General features: G+C 43.8%; 1 protein-coding gene across 11 annotated transcripts in view; it reads right to left on the bottom strand.

Moving 5' to 3' along the window:
* GRAMD1B (GRAM domain containing 1B) overlaps positions 1-16183 on the bottom strand; it is a 271033-nt gene that overhangs the window by 123240 nt on the left and 131610 nt on the right. For all 11 annotated transcript variants that reach the window (XM_056543506.1, XM_056543505.1, XM_056543509.1 and 8 more), the window contains one exon: positions 11268-11478. In XM_056543506.1, the coding sequence (XP_056399481.1) occupies positions 11268-11478 (211 nt within the window). The remainder of the gene's footprint in view (positions 1-11267; positions 11479-16183) is intronic.

Below are 16183 nucleotides of genomic sequence, written 5' to 3'. Positions count from 1 at the left end.
TGAGTTCCCCGGAAATGTGATTGGGGGGCGGATCTTACTGAGATTTAGTATAAGATCAGGTTCGTTAATGTTCACACTATGCCTTGACAAAGGGGTTCCATCCCGAAACGCGTCTGTGTTTGTTACATATTTTTATCCTCCCCCCATTTTTGTATATATTTTTAACATGGACAAATAAAGCTTTCAAGTTTTATCATACGGAATTGGACTGAAGTGCGTGGTTTTCCCTCCGGGGGAAAGGATTCCTTTATATATAAAACTAAATAAAATATATGCAGTAAAATGCCATTAACATGGCACCTGATGCTCAGTAAAGCAGAATATTCTGACATTAGCAGCACGGCGACTAGTGAAAAATATTCTGTATAGTTGCCTTCTATCCTCTGCTCTCTTTGTAAGAAGGAAAGTCCATGAAACAACCCAGCCTTAGTAGATACTCCAACTAATGATGCAGAGTTATATGACTTAGGATTTATCAATGCATAAGTTGTCAGATTTACGTGCAGGAGTCTAGGAAAGCTGAGTGATAAGCCCTGCAGGAGTCGGACTGTTGACAAGCTGAAGTGAAGTACCTGAACATAAGGTTTATCCACCTGACAGAAGAGGACGACTCAAGGGCTTTGATTTACTGGAGATTTGGGGGATTTTAAAGGGGAAGCTCTTTAATGTCATGGTCTTAGACAGCCGCACAGTGAAGTCAGCTACATTACTCGGATTGGTTCTATACAAGCTACAATACAGAGAGGAGAAGGACTACAAACAAGAAATTATGGAGTCTCTTTAGAGACAACATCCAGCAATTCATCTGGCGAGGAATCCATGTGTTTTTTTTTTTGTCATCATCGCTGTGACCTTGGAGGCGTTGCACGGTTCTGCCACTTGTTGAGGGGACACAATGTCACAAGTGTTTGGTTCCAGGATAGGATGTCGAGTCTTGGCAGCGCTCGCTGGGTTTTGCTCACACAAACAAGGCACGGGGCTGGTTACGGGTCTGTTGGCTGTAATTCAGGGGCAACCGGTGATGGCAAATCACTCGACTACAGCTTGCTGACCTGTAGTTGTGAGATACTGCGGGGCTTCCCGGAGAGAAGCGGATACATGCCGGAGAATAACCCACATATATTCTCACAACAGCTTCTTATATAGCAGTGTTTCCAAACCAGGGTGCCTCCAGCTGTTGCAAAACTACAACTCCTAGCATGCCGGGACAGCCAACGCCTGTCTATTGTCTGTATTTTGGAGGCAACCGGTGATGGCAAATCACTCCCTGCAGCTCGCAGACCTGTAGTTGTGAGATAAATTGGGGCTTCCCGGAGAGAAGCGGATACATGCCGAAGAATAACCCACATATTAGATCAGGACGGCCTCCTATATAGCAGTGTTTCCCAACCAGGGTGCCTCTAGCTGTTGCAAAACTACAACTCCCAGCATGCCCGGACAGCCAACGGCTGTTTCGCAACAGCTGGAGGCACTCTGATTGGGAAAAACTGCTATATAGCTGAGAATATGCCGCCATCTAATGCAGGGTATTCTTTTTTTCTATATTCTCCACAGACCTGTCACTTGGGGCTTGTCCCAGATACAATTTAATAATATCGAGTGCAGATTGTATGCGGTTGAAAAGTTATAAGCTGCACCTGAAAAAAGCTAGTGATCAAAAATAGAAGCAAATGATACAGGTCTAAACACAATAAAAGCATTGCATACATCTCCGAATATTCTGACTAAATGGCTAGAGATCCTTCGGCTGGGGCTAGTCAATTCGCTGCCCCAGCCCACTTCTCCAGTCAGATGAGACACAAGGCTATGGTGGCGGTATCTGCTACTTGTACAGACTCTATTTAGTAGAGTCTACCTCTCTAGCGCCCCCCTAGTTGTAGTTTTGAAACCTGGAGGCCCCCTGGTCGGGTTATACTGACTCAGTATAACACTTGGGGCCCTTAATTACTGCTACACAGCAGCTTAGAGTGTGGGCAATGGGGATTGCATACATTTAGCTCACACAGTTTATAGATAGGGAGGCATGGAGGGCAGCTCACACAGGATGATGATAGGGAGGAATGCATAAATAGAGGGCAGCACACACAGGCTGTAGATCTGGTGGAGTGTATACATGGAGTGCAGCTCACATAGCCTGGAGATAGGGTGGAGTGTATATATGGAGGGCATGTCGAACTGACTGTGGATAGGGAGGAGAGCATACATGTAGGTCAGCTGACAGTGACTGTAAATAGGGAGGAGAGCATACATGGAGGTCAGCTGACAGTGACTGAAGATAGGGAGGAGAGCATACATGGAGGGAAGCTCACACAGGCTGAAGATAAGGAGGAGAGCACACATGGAGGTCAGCTAACAGTGACAGTAGATAGGGAGGAGAGCACACTTGAAGGGCAGCTCACACAGGTTGTAGATATGGTGCAGAGCATACATGGAGGGCAGCTCACATAGGCTGGAGATAAAAAGGAAAATATACATGGCGGGCAGCTCACATAGCCTGGATATAGGGAGGAGAGCATACATGGAAGTCAGCTGACAGGGACTGAAGATAGGGAGGAGAGCATACACGAAGGTCAGCTGACAGTGACTGGAGATAGTGAGGAGAGCATACATGGAGGTCAGCTGACAGTGACTGGAGATAGGGAGGAGAGCATACACGAAGGTCAGCTGACAGTGACTGGAGATAGGGAGGAGAGCATACACGAAGGTCAGCTGACAGTGACAGTAGATAGGGAGGAGAGCACACTTGAAGGGCAGCTCACACAGGTTGTAGATGGGAGGAAAGAAGATAAATTTAGTCTGCAGGAAAGAATCAAATGGGCTGTGTACAAGTGTAACTGCAGATCACCCGCAGCATACATCAGACACCCGAAAAGGTTCCATCACCATAAAGAATCAGAACTTACAACATCAAATTTAGCATGACACCGCTACAATCCAAGATTGTACAATAATAATGTTGTGTATATTTTGTATTTTCAATTTAACTCTATTGGAGAGAAGGAGAAAAAAAAACATATTAAAATAATGGGCCTTATTGTAAAAATAAACCCACATATAGCTGTGTGATGGGCAGCAGGAATAACGGGGGGAAGTGTCTGATAAGCCGTGTGAGCATTCTCATCGTGTGGCACATGTGCCACCAGTGTTCACAGAGAAATCACATCTATTTTAAGAAAGGCTCCTTTTTCTCACATACACATCCCCTCAGCACAAAGCACAGCATCAAGCGGTGATAAGGCCTCCGCTGTAATGTAACTTTGCATCGCTGAAAGCCTCATCTGCCTTATTTTAGGAGAGCGTCCTATTTCCAGCAAGTAATAATTTGCTGATTACAAGTTTATCGTTCCCTGTAGAAAAATCCAGAAGCCTCCCCCCCCCCCTGCCCTAACCAAGGCTTGACAGATATACAGTGTACTACGAATACAGCAAAAAACGGAATATATAGATCTATGACAGTATGCTTTATGACATATTGGTCTATGACAGAGTTGTCCAACCAGTGTGCCTCCAGCTGTTGCAAAACTACAACTCCCAGCATGCCCTGTCCAGGCATGCTGGGAGTTGTAGTTTTGCAACAGCTGGAGGCACCCTGGTTGGAAAACAGTGATCTAGAGCAAGGGGTCTTTAAACTGTGGCCCTCCCAGCATTGTAGTTTTGCAACAGCTGGAGTGCCACAGTTTGGCGACAACTGATCTAGAAGGCTCATAGGCTCCTCTGTCACATCTGGGTCCAGAACTCTATAACTACAACCCGGGGGGGGGTTTGTTTACTAAGGGAGGAACTTACTTAGACAGGCGTTTCACACACTGGTCTAAAGGAGAACTCCAGCATAGAATCTCCGGCATAGAGAGGTATATCTTAAGACTAAAACTGATAACATATTCACAGGATAGATAAGTATCTAATCGGAGTGGCGGTTAAAGGGGTACTCCAGTGGAAAACTTTTTTTAAATAAACTGGTGCCAAAAAATTAAACAGATATGCAAATTACTTCTATTAAAAAAATCATAATCCTTCCAGTACTTATTAGCTGCTGAATACTACAGAGGAAATTATTTTCTTTTTGGAGCACAGAGCTCTCTGCTGACATCACGAGCACAGTGCTCTCTGCTGACATCTCTGTCCATTTTAAGAACTGTCCAGAGTAGGAGAAAATCCCCATAGCAAACATATGCTGGTCTGGACAGTTCCTAAAATGGACAGAGATGTCAGCAGAGAGCACTGTGGTCATAATGTCAGCAGAGAGCTCTGTGTTCCAAAAAGAAAATAATTTCCTCTGTAGTACTCAGCAGCTGTGGTCAGAGTGGAAAGAACTACACAACTTCCTCTACAGCAGCTGATAAGTACTGGAAGGGTTAAGATTTTTATATAGAAGTAATGTACAAATCTGTTTAACTTTCTGGAGCCAGTTGATTCGAAAACATTTTTTTTCTCCTCCGGAATACCCCTTTAAAGGAAAAGGATCCATCCTTAGTATTAGACTCCTACACAGTGCACATTATCATCTGCTTTACCTAGATTTATACATAGATTGTCGTGTATCTACAACAATGTTTCCCAACTAGTGTACCTCCAGCTGTTGCAAAACTACAACTCCCAGCATGCCCGGACAGCCGTTGGCTGTCCGGGCATGCTGAGAGTTGTAGTTTTGCAACAGCTGGAGGCACACTGGTTAGGGATGGTTATCTTCTTTGCTTGTATAGTGTTTTTTCTTTGTGTACAGCTGCATTCGCACCACGTTCTTGCAATACAGTTCCCGTATCAAGTTTTTGATGAAAAACGGATTCCTCAAAACCGGACTAAACTGTAACAAAACGTGTGTACAAATTTTAACCCGTATGCGGTTTGAAAAATGATGTCCGGTTTTTAACGTTTCATTCCATTATGAATAAAGTTTCACTTGTTTGATTGAAATTCCAAGAAAAAAAAAACTGTGCAAAGTCAAAAACCGTATGGTGCAAACCGGATGGAACAGTACGCCCCCCTCCCATAGACTTGCATTTAAGGGGGCGGGGTGTGACATGAGAGGGCGGGTCTATGACGTCACGAGCTGCCGGCACTGGCTCCAGCATTCGGAACAGTTTGTTCCAAACGCTGAGCAGTGGAGTACCCCTTTAAGGCTAATGCAGAATGGTCATTTATGAATTAAAGGGCTTATCCAGGAAAATATATATATATATATATATATATATATATATATCTCAACTGGCGCCAGAAAGTTAAACAGATTTGTAAATTACTTCTATTAAAAAAAAATCTTACTCCTTCCAGTACTTATGAGCTACTGAAGTTGAGTTGTTCTTTTCTGTCTAAGTGCTCTCTGATGACACCTGTCTCGGGAACTGTCCAGAGAAGAAGCAAAACCCCATAGTAAACCTATTCTGCTCTTTGCAGTTCCCGAGACAAGCAGAGAGGTCAGCAGAGAGCACTGTTGTCAGGCAGAAAAGAACAACTCAACTTCAGCAGCTGATAATTATTGGAAGGATTAAGATTTTTTTTATAGAAGTAATTTACAAATCTGTTTCACATTCTGGAGCCAGTTGATAGGTATATATATAAAAAGAATTTTTTTCCTGGAATACCCCTTTAAGATTCTCCAATAGGAGGGATACAGCCCCCTCTACAGCAAGACTCCCCCCGACCATGTTTACTGTGCTCTTCTAGGATAAAAGGTGGAGGAGAATGCTTAGTAAGTTTGTATGCACCAGGATAGAGTTCTCTTATTTCCAGACACATTACAGAAACCGTAGTGAGTGCCAGCACAAGTGGTGACGGTAATTGATAAATTACCTCTATTGTCTGAACAGGGGCGTATTTGGCATCGGTGCCTAGGACTGCATGGGCTATGAACGCAGACCTCATAAATAAGCATAAAGGGGTACTCTGGGAAACTGATAAGTGTCTGATCGTGGTCTCCTGTATTAATTACGCGTCCTCAGGGCGCTGCGGTCTCACCTTCCAAGACGAGTGTAAGTTAAAGGGGTACTCCGGTGGAAAACTTTTTATTTTTTTAAATCAACTGGTGCCAGAAAGTTAAACAAATTTGTAAATTACTTCTATGAAAAATTCTTAATCCTTCCAGTACTTATTAGCGGCTGTACACGACAGAGGAAATTCTTTTCTTTTTGGATTTTTTTTTCTGTCATGCCCACAGTGCTCTTTGCTGACATTTTAGGAAATGTCCAGAGCAGCATATGTTTGCTATGGGGATTTTCTCCTGCTCTGGACAGTTCCTGACATGGACAGAGGTGTCAGCAACGAGCACTGTGGTTGTGACAGAAAAGAAATCCCAAAAAGAAAAGAATTTCCTCTGTAGTAAACAGCCGCTAATAAGTACTGGAAGGATTAAGATTTTTTTAATAGAAGTGATTTATAAACCTGTTTAACTTTCTGACACCAGTTGATTTTAAAATAGAAAAAAAGTTTTCCACCAGAGTATACCTTTAAGGCTCGCTCGGCCAATCACCAGCTAAGGAGACACATCTCTGTGGCCAGTGATCGGATGAGCGTGGCGTTGCTTACGCTCGTATTGAAAGGTGGGGCCGGAGATGAGTAAGGCTGGGTTCACACCACGTTTTTCAAATACGGTGACCGTATACGGTTTTCTGGAAAAAAACGTATACGACCGTATCCGAAACCGTATGCATAGAGAATGCATTGTAAACCGTATTCCAAATGTTGTGTACGATTGCATCTGTTTTGCCTCGGATACGGTTTTGCCGATTTTTCAACCGTAGGCAAAAACGCTGTCGACCACGTTTTTGCCTCCGGTTGGAAAACCGTATGCGAACCGTATGCGGTTCTTTTAACATTGTTGTCTATGAGAACCGTACACAGAATTTCAGAATACGGTTGCACACAGTTTTTCTAATCCGTTTTTGGAGTTGACACATGCGCAGAAGGAATTTCAATAGAACAATAGTAACTTTATTAAATTGCTGGAAAACTAATTCCAACAAAATAGCAAAACCGTTTGCAAAAACTGATGCAAATGGATAGAACCGTACGGGGAAAAACCGTATACGTTTTAATTTGGAGTCATACGGTTGTATAAGGTTGCATACGTTTTTTGCCATACGTTTTTTAGCAGAAAACCGTATACGGTAACCGTATTTAAAAAACGTGGTGTGAACCCAGCCTAAGTAAAACGAGAGATTGTGGCCAGACCCCTGTGATCAGACCCTTATCCCCAATTCTGTGGAAAGGAGATAGGTTCAGTGTCCTGGAGTTAAAGGGGTTATCCATGATTGAAAAAAACTGCTAATTTCCTCCAAAAACAGCACCACTACTGTCCTCAGGTTGTGTGAGGTATTGCAGCTCAGTTTCATTGAAGTGTATGAAGCCAAGCTGTAATACCACACACTGCCTGAAGACAGGGGTGGTGTTGTTTTTAGAAGAAATTGGCTCTGTTTTTCTAATCCTGGATAACCCCTTTAAAATCTAACAGAAAGACCTGGGGGGACTTAGTATGCAAACAGGCCTGGAAGACCCTGCACTCACAGGACAGATGGATGAAGCCCAACACCCGCTATAATACGGCGCTAAATACAGAACCGCACATTATCACCGCTATAGTCAACAGTCAGATTTAGTAACAATTACGGAGGTGTTATCAGATACAGGATCACATCTATGAGTACTGTGGATTTCTGCATTGAAGGGTGATAACACAATGGCACCCTTGACTTTATGATAAGTGGGGGCCAATCTCTAGGACCCCCACCAGTCCACAGTACTGTTTCAGTATCATTGCAGCCCTTATCCAGAATTTCTAAGCACGTCGGCCCCCGGCCAACCCCGTACAGGCGACCTGCAGTAAAGCTCCATTGTAGTCAATGGGGCCAGCAAAAGCTCGCACACAGTGAATTAGCACTGCAGCCCCTTCTTTGTCAGGATCGGTGGAGGTCCCAGAGGTCAGAAGTGATTGAATATTCTAGTGATATCCTGACTCTTTATGAGAGAGAGGAATACCCCCTTTAAAACTAGAGATGTGGCAGTTTTCTTTTCTTCATTGCAATGTCAGCTTAAAGGGGTATTCCAGTAAAAAAAAAACTTTTTTTTTTTATATCAACTGGCAGATTTATAAATTACTTCTATAAAAAAAAAAAAAAAAAAAAAAAAATTGTAATCCTTCCAGTACTTATCAGCTGTTGAAGTTGAGTTGTTCTTTTCTGTCTGACCACAGTGCTCTCTGCTGAAACCTCTGTCTGTCTCAGGAATTGTAGGAGCAAATCCCCTTAGCAAACCTATCCTGCTCTGGACAGTTCCTGACATGGACAGAGGTGTCAGCCGAGAGCACTGTTGTTCAGAAACAAAAAACAACTTTACTTCAGCAGCTGATAACTACTGGAAGGAATAAGATTTTTTTTTATAGAAGTAATTTACAAATCTGTTTATATATATATATATATATATATATATATATATATATATAAAGTTTTTTTCCTGGAATACCCCTTTAAGCTATACTCAGACCTAAAGGGGTATTCCGGCCAAAGACATCTTAACCCCTCTCCAAAGGATAGGGGATAAGATGTCTGATCGCGGGGGGCCTGCCGCGATCAGCGGCGGGCCCCCCGCGATCAGACATCTTATCCCCTATCCGGTAAAAACCTATCACTAGGACATGACAAAAGTTTTTTCCTGACAGATACACTTATTTTTCGACAGGATTACTATCCATGCCGGAGAGAGTCACATGGTCTTCAGGGGGTGTGGCTATTCTGCAGTTGGCGGGTGGACAGCAGGGTGGAAAGAATTTACTGAAGTAATGCTATCCACCCACAGCAGCACAGCCACACCCCCTGGAGACCATGTGACTTATGGCATAATGTCTCCGTCCACATGGAATGCTGGGAAAGGTCAGAGACAATAGTAATATAAGAAGACTTTCCCTACAGCACTTCCACATGTGGAACCGGTGGATGAAAAACGGACAAATTGGCGCAAGGAGGTAATAAAAGTGAATTACACAGGATTATAAATTGGCATCATAGGCTCAAAGGCTGAAGAGAAAAAATCCTGGAATACCCCTTTAACTAGAAAATACAAAAGAAAAGGCACAGCACAACTGCGTAATCTCCATTGAAAGTAGGTATGTGGTAGGGCAAGGAGACAGTCTGCTAAACTGTATCGGGGGTACAGGGGCAGGACGACCGCGGTGTGGGCACAAACACAGTATATCAGCATCAGCTCCTTCCATACCGGAGGGGGCTGATTTACCACTGCTTGAAACCGTTGTCCAGGAGTAAAAAACTTCCAAAAACAGCGCCACCCCTGTCCTCAGGTTGTGTGTGGTATTGCAGCTCAGTTCCATTGAAGCAATTGAAGACATGTTGCAATATCACACACATCCTGAGGTCAGAGGCGGTTTTTCCATTCCTGGATAACCCCTTTAAAGGGGTTATCCAGGAAAAATATTTTTATATATATATCAACTGGCTCCAGAAAGTTAAACAGATTTGTAAAGTACTTATATTAAAAAATCTTAATCCTTTCAGTACTTATGAGCCGCTGAAGTTGAGCTGTTCTTTTCTGTCTAAGTCCTCTCTGATGACACCTGTCTCGGGAACCGCCCAGTTTAGAAGCAAATCCCCATAGCAAACCTCTTCTACTCTGTGCAGTTCCCGAGACAAGCAGAGGAGTCAGCAGAGAGCACTGTTACCAGACAGAAAATAACAACTCAACTTCAGCAGCTGATAATTATTGGAAGGAATAAGATTTTTAATAGGAATAATTTACAAATCTGTTTCACTTTCTGGAGCCAGTTGATATATAGAAAAAAGTTTTTCCCTGGAATACCCCTTTAAGTAAAAATACTTTAGACTGGGTTCACACCCCTTTGTTATGAAAAATACCTTGATAAAATGCTGTGTTTTTTTGTTTGTTTGTTTTCTGGAAAAAAAACGTTGGACATTATTCCGGAAATCCAGCAAACCTCACTTAAAGGGGTACTCCGGTGGAATTATTTTTTTTTTTTAATCAACTGGTGCCAGAAAGTTAAACAGATTTGTAAAATACTTCTATAAAAAAAATCTTAATCCTTCCAGTGGTTATTAGCAGCTGTATGCTACAGAGGAAATTCTTTATTTTATTTATTTATTTTTATTTTTTGTCTTGTCCACAGTGCTCTCTGCTGACACCTCTGTCCATGTCAGGAAATGTCCACAGTAGCATAGGTTTGCAATGGGGATTTTCTCCTGCTCTGGACAGTTCCTGATATGGGCATCAGGTGTCAGCAGAGAGCACTGTGGACAAAACAAAAAAGAAATTCAAAAAGAAAAGAATTTCCTCTGTACCATACAGCTGCTAAATAGTACTGGAAGGATAAATATTTTTTTAATAGAAGTAATTTACAAATCTGTTTAACTTTCTGGCACAAGTTGATTTTTAAAAATGTTTTTCACCACAGTACCCCTTTAAGGTAAGGGGGTCACTTGTGTCCAGTGTGTAGTGGATACACAAGGGCTGCAGGGGCACTCCGGTGGAAACAAGTAGAAAACCAATGTTTTCAAATCAACCGGTGCCAGAAAGTTAAACAGATTTGTAAATTACTTCTATTAAAAAATCTTAACCCTTCCAGTACTTATCAGCTGCTGTATGATCCACAGGAAGTTCTTTTCTTTTAGAATTTCTTTTCAGTCTGACCACAGTGCTCTCTGCTGACACTTCTGTCCGTTTCAGGAACTGTCCAGATTAGAAGCATATGCCCATAGCAAACGTCTCCTTCTCTGGACAGTTCCATGGACAGAGGTGTCACCAGAGAGCACTGTGGTCAGACAGAAAAGGTCAAATGGTCAAATTCAAAAGGAAAAGAACTTCCTGTGGAGCATACAGCAGCTGATAAGTACTGGAAGGGTTAAGATGTTTAACTTTCTGGCACCAGTTTATTTGAAAAAAAAATTTTTACACCGGAATACCCCATTAACTGAGCAATGGAAAAAAAAAGCAGGTGTCAACCCAGCCTTTGCAGAAAACTGGAGACAAAATAGATTCAGACCGCGTTCACACGGCGGAATTTCCGACCGCAATCCGGCAGAAAAATTACACTCAGAAATCCTGTTGCAGCAGAGTCTCATTGTTTACAGGTCAATTCTTTCTGTGGAATCTGCTTGGAAATGTATGGCTGTCAATGGAGACGGCGCATTTCCGAGCAGTCCGCCGCCATTTTTTTTTCCAGTGGAGTACCCCTTTAAACTCAGATCAGTCCCAAGTACATTTCTCATCATCAGCCTCCAGTCATACAGGGCAACAGAGGCCGCACGCACCTTGGAGTTTTTGCCGCCGCTGCGTCCCGACTGAGAGGACCCGCTCCGCTGGACGCCTGGTTCTGGGGTTGGAGGTGATTTGTCTGATGAATGGTCAGAGCTTTTCTCCACCATGACTTCTCCTTCACTCTGCTGGGGCGTCGGAGAGCGGGAACGCTTGCGCAGGATGGGGGAGCAGGCAGGCGAGCTTCGGTTCGAGTTACTTGCCGTGCTGCGGTAAAAAAAAAAAACAACAACAAAAAAAAAACAACAGGGTTATAAGATCTTAACCAGTCTAATGTTAATACAGCCTTAGGCCGTGGTCACACGTTCAGGTTTTTAATTGCAATTAGTGAATGCAAAGCCAAAAAATACATAATTAAAGGGGTATTCCATGGGGGGGAAAAAACCATTTCAAATCAACTGGTGCCAGAAAGTTAAACAGATTTGTAAATGACTTCTATTTAAAAATATTAATCCTTCCAGTACTTATCAGCTGCTGTATGCTCCAGAGGAAGTTGTGTAGTTCTTTCCAGCCTGACCACAGTGCTCTCTGCTGACACCTCTGTCCGTGTCAGGAACTGTCCAGAAGCAAGACAGGTTTGCTTTGGGGATTGGCTTCTTCTACTCTGGACAGTTGATTTAAAAAACATTTGTTTTCCACCGGAGTACCCCTTTAATGGAGGACATCTCCAAGACTGAGACCTCTCTTCTGTAGATTCACTCCTGGTTTGGCAGTCAGTGATTGCAATTAAAAGCCTGAATGTGTGAACACACCCGAATGGAAAGTTCCGCAATTTCTAATGAATTTGTTGTTTCGTTTCCTGCATTGATCTGTTCACATATGAGGGTTTGCTACAGTTGAATAAACTCTAGATGGGCGTTTCCCAACCAGGGTGCCTCCACCCGTTGCAAAACTACAACTCCCAGCATGCCCGGACAGCCTTCGGCTGTCCGGGCATGCTGGGAGTTGTAGTTTTGCAACAGCTGGAGGTACACCGGTTGGGAAACTCTTAGCATTTTCAAGATCTTGCAGTCAGCGAATGGAAAGAAAAAGTTTATTTAGGAAGTTGCTGAACTTTTCATTAGAAAACAAATAAACAGATAAACTCTAATCTAAAGTTACCTAAGATATAAAAGCAGACGGTACAAACCAGCTACAAAATAGCAACAATAAAAGCTATAGGGGAAAAAACACTTATCTCTAATTGTTGCAATAGCTGCAGTGCAAGAAATGCGACAGAGAGGGAAAGCTAAAGCAGATACATTGAATTCCATGTCCTCGGCAGATCATAGGGTCAGATCAATGGTGCCGGAACAGGGACGTTCAAATGGTACCGGTACAGGGGCGTTCCAATGGTACCGGTACAGGGACGTTCCAATGGTACCCAGTATAGGGACGTTCCAATGGTACCGGTACAGGGACGTTCCAATGGTACCGGTACAGGGATGTTTCAATGGTACCAGGACAGGGACGTTCCAATGATACAGGGACATTCCAATGGTACCGGGTATAGGGACGTTCCAATGGTACCGGAACAGGGACGTTCCAATGGTACCGGTACAGGGACGTTCCAATGGTACCGGGTATAGGGACGTTCCAATGGTACCGGGTATAGGGACGTTCCAATGGTACCGGTACAGGGACGTTCCAATGGTACCGGTACAGGGACGTTCCAATGGTACCGGTACAGGGACGTTCCAATGGTACCGGTACAGGGATGTTCCAATGGTACCGGTACAGGGACGTTCCAATGGTACCGGTACAGGGACGTTCCAATGGTACCGGAGCAGGGACGTTCTGATGGTACCGGTACAGGGACGTTCCAATGGTACCGGAACAGGGACGTTCCAATGGTACCGGAACAGGGACGTTCCAATGGTACCGGAACAGGGACGTTCCAATGGTACCGGAACAGGGACGTTCCAATGATACCAAAACAGGGACGTTCCAATGATGCCGGAACAGGGACGTTCCGATGGTACCAGTGCAGGGACGTTCCAATGATTCCGGTACAGGGACGTTCCAATGGTACCGGAACAGGGACGTTCCGATGGTACCGGTGCAGTGACGTTCCAATGGTACCGGAACAGGGACATTCCAATGATTGCGATACAGGGACGTTCCAATGATACCAAAACAGGGACGTTCCAATGATACCGGTACTGTTCAAGCCACAAATGTGTTTCCCAACAAGGTCATTTCCAACTGTTGCAAAACTACAACTCCCAGCAAGTCCGGATAGCCTTTGGCTTTTGACCTCAAAACTGAGAATGCCAGATCCAGGATGGTTGGGAGGTATGGTAACTGTGGCTGGATAGAGCAGTGTTTCCCAATTAGGTTGCCTCCAGCTGTTGCAAGACTACAACTCCCAGCATGCCTGAACAGCCATTGGCCTTTGACCCCAAAATAGAGAATGTCCTGCTGGATACGGGATAGTTGGGAGGTATGGTAGGATAGAACAATGTTTCCCAAAAAGGTTGCCTCCAGCTGTTGCAAAACTACAACTCCGAGCATGACCGGACAGCCAAAGGCTGTCCGGCCATGCTGGGAGTTGTAGTTTTGCAACAGCTGGAGGCACTCTGGTAGGGAAACACTGATGTAGAGAAACAGACTACAGCATGTGGATCTCCGGCAATGGTGACGCAGCAACTTACCACATGTCCTGAGTAAAGAGTAACCCAGCCCCCTCGAAAATGCCCAAAATTTAAAAAATGACCTTTTGCCCTTCTTTAGAATAATTGTGAAACTAGTTTTTTTCCTCAATAGTAAATAATATTCCCACAGCAGCCACATCCTCAGCAGAGCTGCTACTTACAGCCTTAAAGGCGATGACCACCTTTTAATTATTTTTTTATTTTTTATTATTGATTCATACGTATTGTGGCGCAGAAAATAAACAAATAAATAAATATTTTTTTTTACTTAGTTTCTCTTCTGCAGCCTCCTTGTATTTGTACATATAGCACAGACTGCTGTGTTGTGTTTACAGTTAAAGGGGTATTCCAGGATTTTATTTATTTGACTATGCTACAGGGGCTGTAAAGTTAGTGTAGCTCATACTATAGTGTCTGTACCTGTGTTTCGTGGTTGTCTCGCAATTTTTCTGTGATTTTTGCCCTAATGTTTATTTTTAACAGCATACAAACTGTCGTCTCAGGTTTTCCAGGTTGCAGCGTGGCCGAGACATTACATCACTAGTAGTTGTAGTTGGAGGTAGGGAACTCGAACAGGAAATAGCCAGTTCACAAAAAGATATCCTCATCTTTATGGTTGACTCAAAACATAGCTGTTTAGCTCCAAGACAAGCACAGATCCTTCCTAAGGGTGGGTCCACACTGCATTTGTAGTGTTACGGGTGCTGGATCCGGTTGGGGGGTGCACAAAACCGGCAGCTCCCGTATCCCATCCGGATCCAGCCCGAACCCCATTCATTTCAGTGAGCCGACTGGAGTCAAATGCCGACTCCAGTCGGTTCAATTTCCCACTATACGGTTCTCTAACCGGTCCTAAACCCGTGGTATACAGGGCAAAAATGAGCCGACCGGAGTCAGCGTTTGTCTCCGGTCGGCTCACTGAAATGAATGGGATTCGGGCCGGATCCGGCTGGGATACGGAGAGGCCGGTTTTGGCTCCTCCCAACCGGATCCGGCACTCGTACACTACAAACGCAGTGTGAACCCACCCTAAGCATCTCTGTTACAGTCTGTCAGGTACGTGCAAAAATCACCTTAAGTTTTGTCAAAGGAGCTGCTCAGTCTCCAGCCCTGGTCTCTCCTCTTCTGAACAATCATCTTAACGAACATGAACTTTATGAAAATTTAGGGTGTGTTCCGAATTTTAATTGCAATTGCTGAAAATCAAAGCAAGGGTTAAATCTAAAAAGAGGAGGAGGAGTCTAAGTCTTTCCTTTACAAGTGTCGTCCATTCATGATCTCTTCCCGGCTTCGAATTCACTAATTGCAATTTAAAATCTGAATGTGTGAACACGGCCCTAATGTTGACTATTGATGGGTCATAAATTAAGCTTAGAGGGGTGTTCCCCAACATGTGACTCTGCAGCTGTTGAATTCATTAATTGCAATTAAAAACCTGAAGGTGTGAATACAGCCTTAAAGATGACCATTGATTGGTCAGAAGACAAGCTCAGACGAGTGTTTCCAACTTGTGACTCCCCAGCTGTTGCGACTACAATTCCCATGATGTCCTGATGGCTGAAGCATGATGGGAGCTGCAGTTTTCACAACCACTGCTCTACAGACATGTTCTTGAACCTGTGACACTTCAAGTTACTGCAAAAGCACAATACCTGAGAGGGCATGCTGGGAATTGTAGTTTTGCAACAACTGGAGAGTCACAGATTGGAGAACACTGGTAGAAAAATGTGTGTTCAGACCCATGGAGGTTCATTCAGGAGACAAGGACTGGAGACTAAGCAGTAGGGCTGCTTTTCTAATGGATTTTACTGCGAAAAGGGTATAGCAGTCTGCAGTACATATGTCAAAAAAGAGGCTGTGGAAAAGAAAATGAGCAACATTTTTAATAAAGATTTATTAAAACACTTATTAGTTACTTATATGTCAACTAAAAATATAGTAGAGTTAAATCAACCCTAAACCATTCCCATTTGCAAGGGTCAGGGTTTTTGTCTAAAGTCCCATGAAAGACTATGGGACTTCGGAGACCTCCTTACTCCACAAGCTCCGCTCTGCATCTCCTGGCTATGTGTTGGCCCAGCCTGCTAACCACACCCCTTCCATAACCACACCCCTTCCATAACCACACCCCTTCCATAACCACACCCTCCGCAAGCCACATCCCCTCCTATTTTCAACCCAAGGCTGAAAACACCATCTTCTCCCAATACACCCACCTTAACCATAATCTCTTCATCCCATCTCAGCCCCACCTTACTACACAAGCTTCACATACTGTG

The sequence above is a fragment of the Hyla sarda genome, chromosome 10, assembly GCF_029499605.1.
Source record: "Hyla sarda isolate aHylSar1 chromosome 10, aHylSar1.hap1, whole genome shotgun sequence".
Lineage (NCBI taxonomy): Eukaryota > Metazoa > Chordata > Amphibia > Anura > Hylidae > Hyla > Hyla sarda.
The sequence above is the reverse complement of the archived record's forward strand: the minus strand, read 5'-3'. Positions and strand labels throughout refer to the sequence as shown.